General features: G+C 37.4%; 2 protein-coding genes across 2 annotated transcripts in view; one reads left to right on the top strand and one right to left on the bottom strand.

Moving 5' to 3' along the window:
• LOC123563761 (uncharacterized) overlaps positions 1 to 3,546 on the bottom strand; it is a 43,480-nt gene extending 39,934 nt beyond the window's left edge. Inside the window, exon 1 of the mRNA XM_045356770.2 lies at positions 3,501 to 3,546. The gene's annotated coding sequence lies outside the window, so the exon portion shown is untranslated. The remainder of the gene's footprint in view (positions 1 to 3,500) is intronic.
• On the top strand, positions 347 to 18,955 carry LOC128549083 (uncharacterized). The gene is made up of 4 exons (XM_053525280.1): positions 347 to 463; positions 13,982 to 14,210; positions 15,811 to 17,019; positions 18,915 to 18,955. Exons 1-4 carry the CDS (start codon positions 347 to 349, stop codon positions 18,953 to 18,955), a joined length of 1,596 nt encoding a protein of 531 aa, XP_053381255.1.
• Positions 18,956 to 19,433: the final 478 nt, after the last annotated feature.

Below are 19,433 nucleotides of genomic sequence, written 5' to 3'. Positions count from 1 at the left end.
TATCCTTTTCACTTCTCCAACAACGACAAGTACGACTCAGCAGAAAAACAGTAAGGGTGAAGGGCAGGATGTCAGTACACAGTCGAACAAAAGACCTCTATCGGATGATCAGGATGATACAGTGCCAAACAAACGAGTTGGCTCAATAGGAAGAGGTGCACACATGGAATCTATCAACAACCACAAGAAGGCCAAGAAGTAAACAGTTCAAAAAACACAACGGCCCTTTTCAGGGCCACTCCATTTCTTTTACGAAAGAAAGTACCTTTTCTCTTATTGTCTACTGGTAAAGCATATAGTACCCTAAATGGTGATCTGGCACCCTAAATGGTGATCTGGTACCTGGATGGTGATCCGGTACCGGTGGATGGTGATCTGGTACCCTGGGATGGTGTCCCTAGCAACGGGTGGGCTGGATGGTGATCTGGTACCTAGCAACAAGCAGCTTGGTGATCCGGTACCGGTACCAGATCACCAGCCTATACTACTCTTTTAGCACCCCTTGTACAGTCATGAGCGCCAGTATATAATCGGACCAGTCAGATTACTTTTGACACCCCTTGTACAGTCATGGCCGCCAGTATATGATGGGACCAGTCTGCGTACTTTTAACACCCCTTGTACAGTGATGACCGCGAGATATACGATGGGACCAGTCTGCGTACTTTTAACACCCCTTGTACAGTGATGACCGCGAGATATACGATGGGACCAGTCTGCGTACTTTGAACACCCCTTGTACAGTGATGACCGCCAGTATATGATGGGACCAGTCTGCGTACTTTTTAAACTCCTTGTACATTCATGACCGCCAGTGTATGATGGGACAAGTCTCCGTACTTTTAACACCCCTTGTACAGTGATGACCGCCAGATATATGATGAGACCAGTCTGCGTATTTTTAACATCCCTTGTAAAGTCATGACGCCAGTATACGATGAGACCAGTCAGCGTACTTTTAACACCTCTTGTGCAGTGATAACCGCCAGTATATGATGGGACCAGTCAGCGTACTTTTAACACCCCTTGTACATAAAAAAAACAGAAATGTAGACAACTGTGCTAAATGCTGTACGTTCATGCATATAATTATTTGATAGCTGTGTTTCTATAGTTTTTTATGTAGAACATGTCAAATAACATTTCTGTTCACGAGATTTATGTATTACCTACAGCAAGTTAAAATATTTATTTCGTTTTTCATACTGTGATGCTTATAATTTATGTTCATATTTTAATCACTAATGACTACGCCTGTGTTCGGACGTCGCTGAGTTGGACGTAATATCAGACTGAAATGAAATTAAAGTGATAATTACGTCACGAGTTGGACTAACCAAGGGGAGACAACTTTGCACCATTTAGTTCACGGATAGCATGTTTCTGTGCAAGTGGTATACTTTATTTAATACCTCACGTAATTCTAGATCTATTTCATACGATCTTGGGAGATGATAGCTAAAATTACTGTTCTTGAAATTGTGTTTCTGCTTACCGAATTGTCAAGTGATATGCAAAAACATGCTTAATGTCATGTTATCAAATTACGAGAAATAAAGAATATCGTTTAAAAAAAACTTGAATGCATGCTTTTGATAGTGTTATTGTTTCATGCGTTCCGGTTATATATCTTTAAAGTTTAAATCATGTTGACGTTTCCAACAACACCAGAATGGCAATTAAATATTGTACCGGAATCTTGAAGTCGTCACCTATGAAAATACACATAGTCTTCTTGTAATGTCTATACGCAAGAATAGCGACAACACACGTTTGCAAAAAGATGTCTATTAATGTCTGAAGAAGTCCTTGGGATATATTGATCCTTCGGGCTTCTGCAGACGTTAATACACCAAAAACATGAATTATCCCTATTTTTTTTCTTGGTAAATCCACTTTACCGGTCATGTACATGTACGTGTATTGAAGAAAACAGGCTTTCTTCCAATGTCGCAATTGATTTTGAACAATACATGCGACCTGCTTTGTTGTTTAAATGCATAATAGATGGAGAAGTGTCTTTTCTGCAAAAGAGCTAATAAAATATTTAAAGCATATGTTCACGTTAAATAAGTCCATTTGACTGTTCCTTTTGTCATACTGGTCAAATATTGAAGAACTGGTTTTGCTGACCAGATTCTTTGATCAGCTCTAGACATAACAGTTTTAAGTTCATGTCTGATAGAAGTTCTTACGTGTTGTGCTCAGAGGAGCTACCAAGTGTGATTCAGAATTAAAAAAACAACAAATCGTCACCTCAACGCAACAAAGTCGTATCTTCTTATAAATTTATATTAAGATACGACTTTGTTACGTTGAGGTGACGAAATGTATCAATTACAGACAACAGTAAACTGGGGGGTGGAAAGTATCGACCACAACAAGCATGTTTACAGATCATTGGTCTTAGAAATAATTATTATCTTTTGTATGGTAATTTCATATTCAAGTAAATTGTTTCTGAAATATTTAAACGATATAAACAAAATTGTACAAGCACGTGAAAATGATCACCAGACTTCAGTACATTTTGGCACATTTTAATGAAGTTTATACTACAGAATGAAAATGTCAATTTTACGTTTCTCGTATTTGTTTGAAAACATTGGTCAAATATTAAATCGATATCTGTATGCACAACGTTACAAATTGGTCATTAAGCTATGATAAGATTAAAAAAAATCCAAAATTCAGAAGGGGGCTCATAGAATTGATTCAGGATTTACTGGCACACACTGTTAGTGACAGTTACAAGATAAAGACAACATATTTCGTCAAACAGATCTGTCCTATAAAATCCACCGAAAGAAACATAATAAACATTTGTTAAAATAGCACTTTGTTTGCAAAATATACTTCTAAGCTGCATAAGGTGACAAATAGCAAAGTAATATAAATCAACTATGCAAAAAACTTTGGAATCTTAATTATTTAAATTTATAGAATTGTGACAGTCATCTGGATAAAATAAAATGACTACTTTTCAAATATTTCACGTTAAAATTTTGAATCACTATTCCTTTTGTAAGTTATGCCAAAAGGGGTACAAATAAATATTGAAAATATCATTCAAAATTGCTCATAATACATGGTAATGTATTGCTGCTTTAAATCGAACTGCTATAAAAGTTCCTAATTTAAAATAAAATTCAAACGTTTTAACATTGTTAAAGAAATGATCAGTGACAAATCTTGAATTCATATTGTATTCTGATATAACAAGACACATTAGTTAAAGGAAAAGTACACATTTTTATGGAATATAGCTGCAATAAGTTTACATTGACTTAATTTAAAAAGAGTAAAAGATAAGTAAAAAATTGCTGAAATAAGTTGACATAATTATAAACATAGACCTTATCATTCTATTCAATTAGAAGCTACCTTCAGATTAAATCATAAAAATTATAAAGTATAACACCATTCAAATTTTTATTGTTTTACAATAATGTTTTTTATTAAAACACAAATATTTTATATGCAATAGGAAATAAACTTACCCTACTCAAACTACACAGCTTCTACCCGATCCAGCTTATTCCAAACTGCGACAAATCCCAATAGTTGATCACGTGATTTTAGTAAGTTACCTTTTAATATCATATTCCTTTTATGTCACTGAAATCGTGCAAACAAAAGGATCATTTTGCAGGTATAAAACAAATTGTGTTTGTTTGTTTTGGGTTTACGCTGTTTTTCAACAGTATTTCAGTCATGTAACGGCAGGCAGTTAACGTAACCAGTGTTCCTGGATTCTGTACCAGTAAAACCTTTTCTCCGCAAGTAACTTCCAACTTCCCCGCATGAATCAGAGGTGGAGGACGAATGATTTCAGACACAATGTCTTTTATCAAATTGTCACGAAGAATATACGCCCCGCCCGAGTATCAAACTCATGATCCCGCGATCCGTCGATCTGCGCTCTCTCTATTGAGCTAAGCGGGCGAGTGAAAATAAATTATGAGTGGACGGATAGCTCAGTGGTTTGCACACTGGCCTTCCAATCCTGAGGTCGGGGGTTCGATCCCCGACAGCTACTCGGGAATTTTCAGAAACGCTTTTCAGTGTTTCCAAACCAACTAGAGGTGTACTGGTCAGGAACCCAGGCAATCCTTGCGTGTATCAGTGCTATACACTGGGCACGTTAAAGAACCAAGCTGTCTATTCGCAACGAGCTAGGCTAAGTTAGCCGGACAAGCCTGTATCTGATTTCTGATCTCTCTGTCGTGGGGGCTTTGTCTCACTCTGTCCCTCTGGTCAGATCGCTCTGTGTCTGTACTAGTAGAGGATGAATTATGCGCCCTGTGTGGCTGCATTTGAACTATGTGAAGCGCCTTTGAACGTGAAATTGATCATGAAAAGGGCGCTATATAAATCTTGTATGATAATAATAAGAAGAAGAAGAAGCTACCTGATGTCGAGCTCAATCTCGGGCTGGGGTAATGGTATGTGGTTTTAACTACTAGTAAGACAAAAAGTTGTAGTTAGTTAGAGAGCAATGACAATTGATACCATAAACACTGGTAATGAAATCGACCTAATTATTTATCAAGCGGCTCAATCTTACGTGGGAAATAATGTTGTTAATTGATAAAAGTTTAGTATTTTTAAACGGGTACCTTTTTAGAAACTATGTGTCTCTCAAACTTTTACATTTATTGATACATTGTGTACTAGAAGCATTTCTTAGAAATAACTCATTTGAAACATGACTTCAAAATTACAAATTTCTAATTACAAAAGTTTATTTTACAAAGATTGTGTTTACAGCAGGCGTCATTATGAGGGTTTGAGTGTTCAAAAAATGGATTTAAATTGAAAATATTCGGAAAGAGCTTTTTACACGAACACATTGTCCCATTTAAAGGATGCTTGGCCCTCCAAATTTCTTACTTATTTAAACGTACTACTGGATGAATTTCATATCATTATGTTAGCAAAAAAGGAAAACATTAATAAAATATAATCCCTACATACATTTTAAGAAAATCTTGTTTGTGAAAAGAGTCATTCAACTGAGTCGGCTTTGAATGACCAAACAGTCCTCGTGCTACTCGATCTGCCTGCAGCTTTCGGCACGATTGACCACCAGACACTGTTACACCAGCCCGAGACTCATTTTGGAGGCATAAACAAAGCATTTGCATGGATGTCACTGTATCTTAGTGACCGCTATCAAACTGTATGCTTTGATGATGAGTTGTCGACGCTTATGTTGATGAAATACAGTGTGCCCAAGGAATGAGTACTTGGTCCAAAGCCGTTGGAGCCATATGCAGACGTCATGAACTTCCTTATCTTTTATACGCCGATGACTTTCATTTTTACTTGTCCTTTAAGCCGATAGAAGCTGTGGCAAGAAGTGAGACTTTGCGTCGCAATAAGAGTTTTCTGGTTGAAATTGTCTCGTGGATCCTTTGCAACTTGCTGAAGCTCAATGCTGATAAAACAGAGGTAATGTTATTCACATCAAAGTATAACTCCAAGTACACTGGGGACGTCTCGATGAAGGTCGGTGACTCTGTGTTAAAATCCACAAAATGTGTTAGGAATCTTGGTGCAATATTTGACAACAGTTCGGATATGGAACAACAAGTCAACTCGGGCTGGATTCCAAACAGAACACTTAACAAGCTGCAACATGTCCAGAACACGGCAGCTCGCGTTAACACTATGACGCCCCGTTGCCATCGTAAAACACCGGTTCTAAAGGAGCTCCATTGGTTGTCTGTGAAATACAGGGTGCAATACAAGATTCTGACCCACATCTTTAAGGCTCTACACAATCAGTCCTCTACCTAAGATCACAAGATACGCTGTCACTGGTTATGCCAAAAACTAAAAGAGTGATGTATGGCAATCGCAGTGTTTTATTCACTGCCCCCCCCCCCCCCCCCCCTACATTTTTTCCCTTTTCATAACAGTGTAGAACATTTTTTATCCCGCGGTCACTTAAATACTTTTAAATATGTTGTATGAATTTTCTGTGTTTAATGCGTATTTGTTTATATTGTTTGCAATTTATTTTTAAAGCACTTTTGAACGTGTACATGTGCATGAAAAGAGTGCTGTATAAATGTGGTATAATGGTAATTATGATAAACAGGACGGCCATGATGGCCGTATATCGCTCACGTGAGTGAAGTTGTTTGATTAAACAAATTCAAAAACAAAAAACTTGGTGAGTATTTATTTTTTTGTATGAAAGTAAAAACAGAACAACAAAAATAATAGACATAATGTGTTATGAACTAACCAAAACTGTATAGGAGCTCAATACATTTATAAATTATTATGTTCAAGGGTAGAACGTTTTATACATATATTAGTACCCGGTACAGGCCCACTCTCTCAGCAGAAAAACTTTTTTTAGCCTTCACCAAGAGATTACGCGGGACTTTTATAACATTCTATGCTTATGTATAGGGCGGCTTGACACATAAAGTATGTGCTCTTCACCACTGTACCTATGAGTCGTGCAACATCAAGTTGTAATAATGAAATGAATGAACTAGCACGCAGAAAAGTGCCATTCAAATAGTCCACATGAAAATGCAAACACAACTAGCCGTGTCCAACTGTATAAGAACATTTTTGTTAATTCCGACTAGATACTGAAATAGTTTAATACAATAATTTAGCACAACCATTCTAAAGCATCAAATACCACCACAATCCGATAATGTTACAATATGTAATTAATTCAGAATTAACAGTTCTATCAATTCAGTATTCAATATAATATTCAAAATTTATAAAATTATAAAGGTGGGGGTTTACCTACAGCGATCTGCATATATTTAAAGTATTGAAATTAATATTTAAAGTAGCAGTCCTAAGGCAGTGAGTTTCATATATTTTTAAAGTATTAATTGAATAGGAAACAAAAATAAAGCAAAATAAGGTGTCATGCATCCTCAGCCAGCACTACAGATACTATCTTTCGGTTCAGCCTGTGCTGGAAAAAAGACCCAAGAATATATGACATTATACATTCCTTGTGAAAATGTAGTGGTGCCTTAAACATGTTTTACTCAGCTGAAACACTCTGCACTCTAATGCTGTGGCTTCAGAAACAAGAACGTAGGTAAGTAGGTCAAGAATAATAAAGATGAATATTGAAATCTGTATCAAAAGTTATACACGTGGTCCAAATTTCTATGCTGAAACTTTAAAGAAAAGAAAGTAGGTCAGTAGATCATGATTAAGACTATTCAAGATGAATATTGAAATCTGTATAAAAAATTTACAGGTGGTCGACATGTCTATGCTGAAAGTTTAAAAGCAAGAAAGTAGGTCAGTACGTCACGATTAAGGCTGCTCAAAATGAGTATTGAAATCTGTATCAAACATTATACATGTGGTCCAAATTTCTTTGCTGTCACTTCAAAAAAAATGAAGTAGGTCAGTAGGTCACGATTAAGACTATTCAAGATGAGTATTAAAATTTGTATCAAAATAGAAAAAGTGGAAACTCCACAGGTCGCTCCACACAACAAAAACGAAAATGTTGCATGCCCGATTTCATTGAGCCTGTTCATGGACGGTAGTGGAAATCCATGCTACCGTCCACAGCAGAACTCAGCATTTACACATGCTAAAAGTACAAAAAAAACAACAATTTAGAGACATCCGCAGGTGTGTTCATACGGCGGTGCACACCCCAGTTTGAAATAATGGGTTTACCCTAAACGGAAAAAAAAATCGGCAGAATTAAACAAACTGGAATTTAGAAAGGGGATCTGAGGCTATGGAGCCTGCATATCACAGGAACTGCCAAAAGACAAAATTAAAAAGCAGGCACCATATCCAAAGGGTGATTATACAATACCCAAAGCTATGAAAGCGGGAAATATTGGAACCACCAAGGCCGAAATGTTCATGCTGAGAAACTAAACAGCACCAGTAACACGACATAAAAGTCGCGCTGAACGATCTGGGAAGATCGAAATATAACAGCCCTGATTGAATGTTCGGGGAGACATTTTACGGCCATTATACAGGTGGTCAAATCGCTTTGTTTACCTTCAAAAACAAGAAAGTAGGTCAGTGGGTCAGGGCTAAGAATATTTAATATGATTATTGAAAACGAACGTTTTTTTTTAAAAAAAACGTACGAGTCCACCAATTTTAGAATACTTACGGTCTCTGTACAAGCGTAGCGTCTAGTCACAGTACCTACGGGCCCCGTACGATTTTTAGAGGATGCGATCGTAGGATATCAGTACGGACATCGCAGACAAGTCGTGCGGAGCTCGCAAGGAGCCCGGCATTTCCTCGTACAATGATCGTGGGTTCGGCAAACATCGCAGTTTTCCAAATCCGCTTTATCGTGTTCACATGAAATCGTAAACGGACGGACAATGCACGAAGGGCGATCACAATGGTTAAAGAGCCCAGTCAAATAATGACAAAATTATTTATATGCAATAGGGTGCTGGTCTAGACTAAACTGGTCCGACCCGGTGAGAAGCGAGGATTGTTCCGATGATGTCATTGGACTCAGCAGCGAAGATAGTACCGTAACTTAAAACAACACAAAAAATGTATGATTGCTCAGAAAATTTTCATATTTTAAAACTATTACCGAACTTACAACCATGACTTTGGACCCAAGCCATTAGGGTTCGAACCCGTTTTAACCTGTTTCCTCAAGGTATTTGCTTGTCCTTTCCATTAAGATATCAGTCTTTAAAATCAGACATCAGGTTATGATGACCTCTCAGACAAGATCCACCCCTGTTTTTAATACATTAATTAATAAGCTTAGTTCCCCTAGCTAAACCGTCAGCGGCAAAAATATAATGATTACATATTTGTTTAGAGAACGTGTCGACTTAATTTGTAAATTTAGTTTAATAGTGTTATTAACATTCTACAATGATTTGAAATTACGGAAAAACGCAAATTATTTAAAATGAAAATTGCACATAAAAGAATATAAGAATCTTTTACTGGTTGAAGATGATTGGAAATATCTGACAGGCAAGGTAACTTTAAGGCGATAAAGATGCTCCGATGGGGTTTCCAACACGAGCCTAAACCCCTGAAAATCCTTTCTGTTATTCAAGAATACTTTGCCTTTTTGATGTGAATTTGACAAAATAGCCTTAGAAATATTTCGAAGCAGTTACGAATGAAATGTTGCGCAGTGATACAGAATGTAAATTTAAACAGATCAAGTTGACCATAGTGTAAAGAAACGAACAAGAGGCTTTACCAAAACTGTGCCAATCTGGCCATATTAAAATAAAGAAAGCAAATGAACGTAGAAGCTTAATTGACAGTCAAATAGAACAAAAAGTAAAGATTTAGTTGAAGAAAAGTCTCTGGAATAGTTTCAATGGCTCGTCGACTTCGAATCACTTGCTCCTCGCCACTGTGTTTTTGAGACTATTTCAGAATGATAAATTAGTCTAACTTAGATCTTATCATCTGACCTAACTGTGCCGGTTTGACATACAGTCAGACAAACGAAGATAATGCAAAGGTAAATACGTTAAAGTTACCTTTTTACACATTTTTGTTGAAAAGAATTTTCTCTCAAAAATCCTTAAAAAGTGGTTACTCGGCCGACGGAACAATTTTATTGCCATATGAGTTTTGCACGATATTCTACAAATATATTGTACAAAATAGAGTACACCATTGTAACGCCTTTCAAATAATAGTGAAAATCAACATTTTTCTTTACCAATATCTAACTTTTTTTCACATTTGCAACGTCAATGACATGGCGGACACAAATGTACCAGACTGAAAATATTTCAGCTCTGACCAGTAATCGACCCCGCGACCTTTCACACCTAAGGCGGACACTCTACCACGTCGCTATAAAAGCTATCTAAAAAGCAAGGAAGTATAAGTGCACCCTTACACTCTACCCTTCTACAAACACCCCATCCCTCAATTTTAGAATTCGACCTCGAATTCCAGAAGTTTGAACCTCTGTGGGACTTTCTAAGGTGTCCATCTATATCTTCTTGTGAGTTAATTACGTTAGGCGCAAAATGTAACAGACTGAAAATATTTCAGCTCTGACCGGGAATCGAATGTGGGACCTCTCACACCTAAAGCGGACTCTCTACTACGTCGCTATGAAAGCTAGCATAATGGCAAAGAAGTACAAGTGCACCCTTATACTTTAACCTACTACACAAATAGGTTTAAAAATGTCACCCCTACTGTGGGCGAGTAGCTTTAAATGATATCTTTTAAGAATAAACATAATACATGTACCTATAATATACTGCTGACGAATATGAAATTGAGCTGTTTAAACAAATCTGTAAAGAGTTGTAGATATAAGCTAATAAATAGCATAAAGCTATTCACCCAAACAGCCCAAGCACATCAGTGGCAGGGGCCAGTTTCGCATTTGGCCCGGGTATGTTTTTTAAATAAAATAGACATATGTACTTTACAGGCATATATATTCAACTGGTTATTTATGATGTTTATAGAACTAAGGATTCCTGCGTACGAGTGATTATTGTGTAAAATAAATATGTGCATGTATCGATTTTCCTAGCTCCATGTAGACGGCCGGGTCTAAAACTTTACCTGAGGTAACGGAAGTCAAACGAATTGGAAACGGTCATCCATCCATCCAGCTTTAGCTCAAATTTGCGGAAAAAGTAAACGGTTCTGAGACACTTTTCTTCCCACCATTATTTTCGTCTGGCCACATGCTTTAAAAATATGCATGTGTTTCAGGTCAATCATTTGCAGATAATACGGTACAGGTCGCGCAAAGTGTGCATTTTTGGGCCATTTTTGTCTAAAAATTTAGTGTCCTGAAACCTGCGTTTTACTCGTTTTTATCACAGAAGCAACAAAATCGGCAGACTGAAAATGTCACATAATGAAGTGCTATGTCTATGCAAGACATTCGCTCAAAAATTGCCTTGAAATTGTCGAAATTGGATTTTTAATGATTTTTTTCGCACTGGTATCAGCGCAGAGTTGTGGAGTTTTCAAATTTACTGTCCCTTGTCCCCATATTCCACTACCACATCCCCATTTTTGTATCTTGTATATAATTAAAAAGTACTAGTATATGTCTTGTTGTTTGGAGTTTCATATCAACCTATAAGATATATCTTTCCACTACAGTTTCTGTTACATTGCGGTGTAAGGTTCTGACTGTGTTTGTTGTACTCTGTGCTTCTGCGAAATAAAAGATAAGAGATCAGTGGGTAGTTCTATGATTTTAAAAACGGTGCATTGATTTTGTTAAATTGTTATTATGGGAGCTGTTATGGTGTTGTTCGATGTCCTTTGTTGCAGGGTCGTACCTGGTCCAAACCCCAAGTATCTGCGATTCGTGCTAATCACTCAGTGTTACATGGTCTAATGTTTTAAAGGGACACAACTCCAGCATCCTTATGATTATGTTCTTCATACTAGATTACTTTTACTCCATATATATATTGCATGCCTCTAAGATTCAGTTAAGCTTATATACTTCAATAAACATGTATAAGTAACATATTTGGTGTTCATCTCTTTATACCAACAAAATATAACATGGTGTCAGAGTCAGTAAAGGACTAATTAACTAACATGCTCACTGTGGACTAAGTTTTACATTTCCAGTGGAACACTAACTTGCATTTGTGGCATTTTTATCAATTTGTTAATTTGTGCAACGTTTTGCTGAGGATTAATTGGATAGCCATTGTACAAAATGGAATAGCCAAACTCCAAAAATGAACTGGCAGTCAAAGGACTTACCAAGTGCTTTCAAAGCGTTCAGAGTTTATGTTCGGAGGACCTTTGAAAAAGAAAATGAAGCTGAAAATTGCAATTTTTGTCTCATGGCAGACAGTTATATTCCACGTGGAAAATGACTGATGAGGAAAGGAATTCGCTGGAGACATATTTCAATAATTTTGAACATTACTATCAAAATCAAACAGAATTTAAGCACGGTATCGCTTCAGATCCAGACCCCAGCAGGAGGGAGAAACGTTCAAACAGTATGAGACTAACCTGAAAGTTTTAGTTAGGGACTGTGGCTATGCAGTCGAAATGAACGAAGACCTTGTTCGTGACCAGATAGTTTTCGGGATACGATCACAGACAATTAGTGAGAAACTGATAAACGAGGCCTCAGACTTGACACTATAGAAAGCGCTGGATATTGCCAGAACTGTAGAGATGAGTCAAGTTCAGTGTCAGTCAATGACAAAACAGAACATTGATGCTGTCAAGTTGAAAACAAAAGCGTAATAACCCAAATCCTTTCAGAGGAAAAAAGAAGCAGCAAGTGTGCAGATCAAAAAAGAATATCAGTGAACTGCAAGTAAGTGGTGTACTTCCAGATCTAGAAAACAACTTTATCATAGATACCATTTCCTTTGACCAGACCCAAAATCAAGCCTTCATTACAACTGAAGTAGGGCCAAAGTACAAGGATGTCAAATTTAAGCTTGATACAGGCTCACAGGTCAATATCATCCCAAGGTCAATCTTGAATTGTCTTGGAATACACGATCCCTTGAGACCCACAGACAGAAAACTTACTGCTTATGATGGTTCTTACCTCAAAGTTGATTGTCAAGCAAACTTAAAGGTCACACCTAAAGATACAGCCATAGTCGATCTTAAAGAATTTTACATTGTGAACACTAGTTCCACTCCACTTCTAGGTTTAAAAACATGCATTTTCATGAATCTGATCATATTGACAACTTAGATATTGCTTTGAATAAGGAAGATGTCCTCTCTAGGTACCCTGATATATTTCAAGGTATTGGTCAATTGCCTGGTGAATGTGAGATACATTTAAAGCAGGTGCTATTCCTGTGATACAACCCCCTAGGAGAGTACCAATAGCGGTACATGATAAGCTCAAGGCTGAATTCCAAATGATGCTAGAAAAGAGGGTCATTCAAAAAGTATCAGAGCCAACAGTTTAGTGACTGTAGAAAAGGGGAACGGTAAATTGAGAAATTGCCTAGATCCAAAGGATCCAAAGGATCCAAAGGATCTTAACAGTGTCATTAAGAGACCCCATAATCCATCTACAACTCTAGATGAAATATTGCTTGATCTAGCTGGTTCTTCTGTTTTCTCTAATCTAGACGCGAGAAGCGGATCTTGGTCGATCAAACTGACAGAAAAGTCATCTTATCTGACGACTTTCAATTCTCCATTTGGGAGATTTCGGTTCCTTAGGCTACCGTTTGGTCTTTTATGTAGCCAGGACATGTTTCAGCAGAAAATGTACGAATGTCTAGAAGGACTTCAAGGTATCAAGACAATTGTAGACGAAATTTGATAAGGACAGGACTGAACATGACCGGAATTTTGACAGACTTATGACCAGATGTTGTGAAAAAGGTGTCAGACTAAATCCAGAGTAAATGGAGACCGGAAAATCTTAGCTATCATTCTTTGGACATTTGCTTACTGCTGATGGTCTTAAGATGGATCCTTCCAAGGTCAGAGCAATCAAGGAGATGCCACCTCCTACTTGTAAGTCTGAACTTGAAACTGTATTAGGTATGGTGACCTATTTGCAGAAATTTGCTCCAAATCTTGCCGAGCTATCTAGCCCTTAAGAGCTTTACTTTCCAAAGACGTGGGATTCTCCTGGGATAAGCCCCAAATTGAAGCATTTCAGAAAATCAAAGAGGTTATCACACAGAACCCTGGTCCGGTTTTGGTCTATTTTGGTCATAATAAGGAAATAACACTCCAAGTAGATGCCTCGAAGAATGGCCTAGGTGCTGTACTTCTGCAAGAATGAAGGCCAGTGTGCTTTGCATCTAAGTCTCTTACCCAAAGTGAGAGAAACTATGCCCAAATAGAAAAGGAACTCGATAGTATAGATTTTACATGCAAGAGATACCATAATTACTTGTATGGTAGACATGTGAATGTCCGATCCGACCACAAGCCCCTGGAGGTCATATTTAAGAAACCCTTGCACAGTGCAACCCCACGTTTGCAGCGTATGCTATTGCAATTACAGAAATACGACCTAGAAGTCAAACACATCAACGGTCGTGACCTTCCAGTTGCGGATACTTTGTCAAGAAATTTCTTACTAGACACCGATACAGATTTATGTCCAGACATGGATATACATGTACATGTTGTTATGTCCAATTTCCCAGCCAGTGATCATAAAATGAGACAGATCAGAGATGTTACTGAGACAGACCCACAGTCACGTACCCTAAAACAAACAATTATTGAAGGTTGGACTGGATCTATCACAGAATTTTGTAATTTTAGGGACGAAATGTCTGTTGTAGAAGACATTATTCTAAAAGGGTCACAAATCTACATACCATTGAGAAATGTACACAAAAAGCCAAGGAGATACTCTTTTGACCAAAAATGTTCAATGACATAAAAGAGAGAGTTATGGAATGTCCAGTATGTCTTGAACATCGGTCAGAAAATGTAAAAGAACCTATGATTCAATTCCATTACCTGATAGGCCATGGTAGACCCTTGCAACCGACATATATTTATATGGCAAGGTAACGATTTCACTGTTCTAGTTGATTACTACAGCAGGTACTTTGAGCTTAGTCAGTTAACAAGCACAAGAGCTCAAAATATTATTCAGAAATTGAAAAGCTACTTCAGTAGACATGGAATCCTTGAAACCCTGATAAGTGACACTGCTAGCTATTACACCTGTCAAAGCTTTGCTGATTTTGCCAGAGAATGAGATTTTACCCACATAACGTCACGTCGAACATACAGCCAAAGTAACGGCATTGCAGAAAAATGTGTTTTGTTTGTAAAGTTCAAACAAGCTAGTACGGATCCCTACATAGCACTGTGTAGGTATTAGGATAAGACAAGGTAAAACTTGGCAACACAGCTACTCCACCAACTCCACCCCTGAAGTTACAAACTCCACAACTTTCATGACCTAAAATTTCTCCAGATCCAATTAAGCAGGAAAATGTTACAAGTTATAATCTAGCTCAGATTCACCTGCCCTTCATCAAACTAGATCTGGAAGAAATGTGCCACCACCAGAAAGATTAAATTTATGAAATATAATAAGTTGAACAGTGCTTTGAGATTTTTACTCAGTCTAAATAGCTGTGGAAATACCGAGACAAAAACACTTACTAGGAAATTACTAAGCTGGAAATTGTTGTGACCTTTTGATAACTTGAAACTCGGATATATTTTGTGTTATCTGTACTTTATTACATTTATCTAGAATGGAATGTAACATACCCACCTTGTCGTGTGAAACTGAATTTGCCACACACTACTTTTCAAGTACAGTGCTGAGATTATGATCTTCATAATACTAGATTACTGTTACTCCATATATGTATACATTACATGCCTCTACGATTCAAGATAATTGTGTTGTTAAGCTTACTTCAATAAACATGTATTAGTAACGATTTTGGTGTTCATCTCTTTATACCAACACAATATAACACGCTGTTGTAGTGTTGTTCGATGTCCTTTGTTAAATTTGGCCAAATTTTAGACTAGAGCAGGGTCGTATATCTTACCCATATGGATATTGAGTATATATATATATATATATATATATATATATATTGTATGTTATTTATACAAAAAATAAAAGATGAACAGAGCAGTTTCGTTTCTTATCTTTTTTACTGCTCCCAATATTTGAAATGGAGGTCAATCGTACCAACGTGACGTAATTGAGTTCCACCCCGAACTTTGACTGCACCCAATCCACGTCATTGATTCCCATCCCGAAAATTGACTGCATACAATCCAAGATGGCGGCTTTATATAGCCAAAGAACAAAAAATGTGGTCTAGAGTCACGTCCTCCACTACTTAGAAGAGCTTGGTTACACCTACGTATCTATCTGGGAGTCTGAATTTGAAAAAGAATTAAAAGAAAACAATGCAATGAGGACATTTATAGAACAGCTTGATATGGTATCACCCTTACAACCTAGAGAAGCTTTTTTCGGGGGTCGAACAGAAGCATTTACACTTTACAAAGAAGCAAATGATGAAGAAACTATCGACTATTATGATGTAACATCCCTCTACCCTTTTATCAGTAAGACAGGAAAAATTCCACTGGTTCACCCGAGAATAATTACAGAAAATTTCGCGGAGATTGACAAATATGAAGGGTTAATGAAGTGTAAAGTTATCCCACCGAGAGACTTATTTATACCTGTCCTGCCTTGTAAAATGAACGGAAAGTTGCTATTCTCTTTGTGCAAAATATGCGCCGAATCGTATCAACAGACTAAATGTCTGCAAACGAACGAAGAAAGAGCTTTTATAGGTACCTGGGTAACAGACGAAGTTAAAAAGGCCATTGATAAGGGATACACTTTGGATTGCATTTATGAAGTCTGGCATTTCGAAAACATCTCTCAATATGATCCTGTTGCTAAAGAAGGGGGTCTCTTCACTGAATATGTAAACACATTTCTTAAAATCAAACAGGAGAAAAGTGGTTGGCCAAAATGGTGTAAGACGGAAGAGCAAAAACAAACGTATATTGATCAATATTATGAAAAAGAGGGGATCCTACTTGATTATAGTAATATAGAGAAAAACCCGGGAATGCGCGCTTTAGCTAAACTTATGCTCAATTCTTTCTGGGGAAAATTTGGTCAGAAATTAAACAAAAATCAAGTGGAGTTCATTGATGAACCAGCCCTATACTTTGAAAAACTAACAAGTGATAGAGAAGAAGTAACGGCTGTAAACTTTGTGTCTTATGAAATGGTAGAGATTCGTTGGAAATATAAGGCTGAATTTGTAGAGCCCACTGGGAAAACCAACGTGGTCATGGCAGCCTATACAACAGCTCAAGCTAGACTCAAATTATACTCTTACTTAGAAAAGCTAGGACCCCGAGCGTTGTACGCGGATACCGATTCGTCAAAAGTAGGAGAGTGGATGCCTTCCTTAGGCGATTATTTAGGTGATCTTACGGATGAAATACAAGGAAACCATATCAAAACATTTGTGGCTAGTGGACCAAAAAGTTATGGGTATCAATTACAAAATCCTGATGAGTCTGGTAAACAAACACACTGCAAAATAAAAGGCATCACTCTGAATTTTTAAAAATCAAATGTCAATAAATTTTGAAACAATTAAGGACATGATTATTGGACCATCAAACCGAGTCGTAACTGTGACAGATTCTCAAAAAATATGCCGAGACCGTGACCAAGCTAGACTTTTAACGGTGACGCAAAAGAAAAAAACATAGGATTGTGTTTGATAAGAGAGTGAGAGATGGATGTATATCTTACCCGTATGGACATTGAGTATATATATTGTAATGTAGTTTAGAATGTTATTTGTACAAAAATAAAAGATAAACAGAGTAGTATTATCTTTTCATTAATTTCCAATATCTACATAAAACTAAAATAGCGGTGACGTCATTTCGTTCAAATGAGCCCCATCCCGAAAATTGACTCCTCCCAATCCAAGATGGCGGCTTTATATAGCCAAAGAACAAAAAATGTGGTCTAGAGTCATGTCCTCCACTACTTTAGACTGAAAATACCCGCGATCGTGCGGTAACACCTCGAGCGCTACATGGCGCTCTGGGAGTGTCGATTCGCACGAGCACGATTATTTTCAATTCATGAAAACCTCCTAATCGGTTAGTAGCCTACACAGATCTAATACCAAATACCAGAACTCTACCGCGATACATCGTCAAAATTGACTAGTAATAATGTGTATACAATAAAATCGGTATACTTCAAGCATATAATCACTGCTTGCTTCTAAATTAAATTTTCTTAGATTTAATGTGTATACTATAATTTGAGTTTACTGCAAGTAGAATTGATACATGTACAAACCTCCAACAGTGTATCGTACATGTCAGGCGTGACGGCTATGATTTCTTCAAATTTTTACCCAGATAAGGGAAGTAATTGAATAACAATGTAGTTATACCAATTTTATTCAACGTAAACTGGGTGAGATTAACCAATGGGGGTAACCTCAAACTGGGCACGGGCCTTTGCGAGGCATTCGGAACCAACCGCTCTATTGTATCACAAAGTAGGCCCACAACAAAAAAAAAAAGCTGTAACGGAAACATATTGTAGACGGGTAGCTTCAAAATCCACCAAGTGCATTTTAAATATATGCAAAATACAGAGAAATGGGGGTAGGGGTGGATAGGGGTAGATGAAAGGGTCGGTGTAGGGGAAAGTGGAGCAAGGATGAATATTTAACAGGGAAAGCCAGGTTCCTTAAACGCAGTATTCCTACAAGGTAAACCGCAGCCGGGCAAACACGCACTTACAAAATACAAACACACACACAAACACACACAACTAACATACACATATAAACAAACAGACAAGTAAGAAAAAACAACACTGTGGGGCACCGCCCAGGACAAACACATAAGTAAACTTGCAATTATTTCATTGATAATGGATAGGTACCCGCATGTGTCTCTAGACTATAGTAGTTTATCATTGACTTTTGCATTTCTCAACAAGTCTTCCGTTTAAGAGAACATTCGTGCATTATGGAAACACTTCCCCATCCACCACACCGTATTGTATCGCATAAAACGAGTTTTCATACATTTCTAACGGATCAAAGTCTTGACAGGCGTTCTGTGATAGCAAACAGAGGTCAGTGATATCTTGATTAATTATCGGAATGTAAACTTTCCAAGAAATCAGTAAACTAAAATTTCGCAGTTGAATTGATGCACTTCCCAACTCACCAATTTCCAGCATGGCTAAAATCAGGATTGATCATATAAATGTGATCACGCTTGCCTGAACGTTCTGTTATTGTAATGCACTAGATGGTCCGTAAACTTCATTTAAGCATTTTAAGATATTATTGAAAGAACGAGGCACATCTTGAACATGTGTTGTATACTTTTAACGTGCGTATGTCTACATTTCCTTATATTTATCATTTTAGGTGAATTAAAGATTGAAAATGAGACGGAACGTCTAGTCTAAACCAATCGAATAGTCAACATATGTTAAAAAGTCTTACTGAGTGATTGGCACGAATCACAGATACTTGGGGGTTTGGACCAGCTACGACCCTGCTCTAGTCTAAAATTTGGCCAAATTTAACAAAGGACATCGAACAACACTACAACAGCGTGTTATATTGTGTTGGTATAAAAAGATGAACACCAAAATCGTTACTAATACATGTTTATTGAAGTAAGCTTAACAACACAATTATCTTGAATCGTAGAGGCATGTAATGTATATGAGCCGTGCCATGAGAAAACCAACATAGTGGGTTTGTGACCAGCATGAATCCAGACCAGCCTGCGCATCCGTGCAGTCTGGTCAGGATCCATGCTGTTCGCTTTTAAAGCCTATTGGGGTTGGAGAAACTGTAAGCGAACAGCATGGATCCTGACCAGACTGCGCGGATGCGCAGGCTGGTCTGGATCCATGCTGGTCGCAAACCCATTATGTT

Source organism: Mercenaria mercenaria, chromosome 2 (genome assembly GCF_021730395.1).
Source record: "Mercenaria mercenaria strain notata chromosome 2, MADL_Memer_1, whole genome shotgun sequence".
Classification (NCBI taxonomy): Eukaryota; Metazoa; Mollusca; class Bivalvia; order Venerida; family Veneridae; genus Mercenaria; species Mercenaria mercenaria.
The sequence above is the reverse complement of the archived record's forward strand: the minus strand, read 5'-3'. Positions and strand labels throughout refer to the sequence as shown.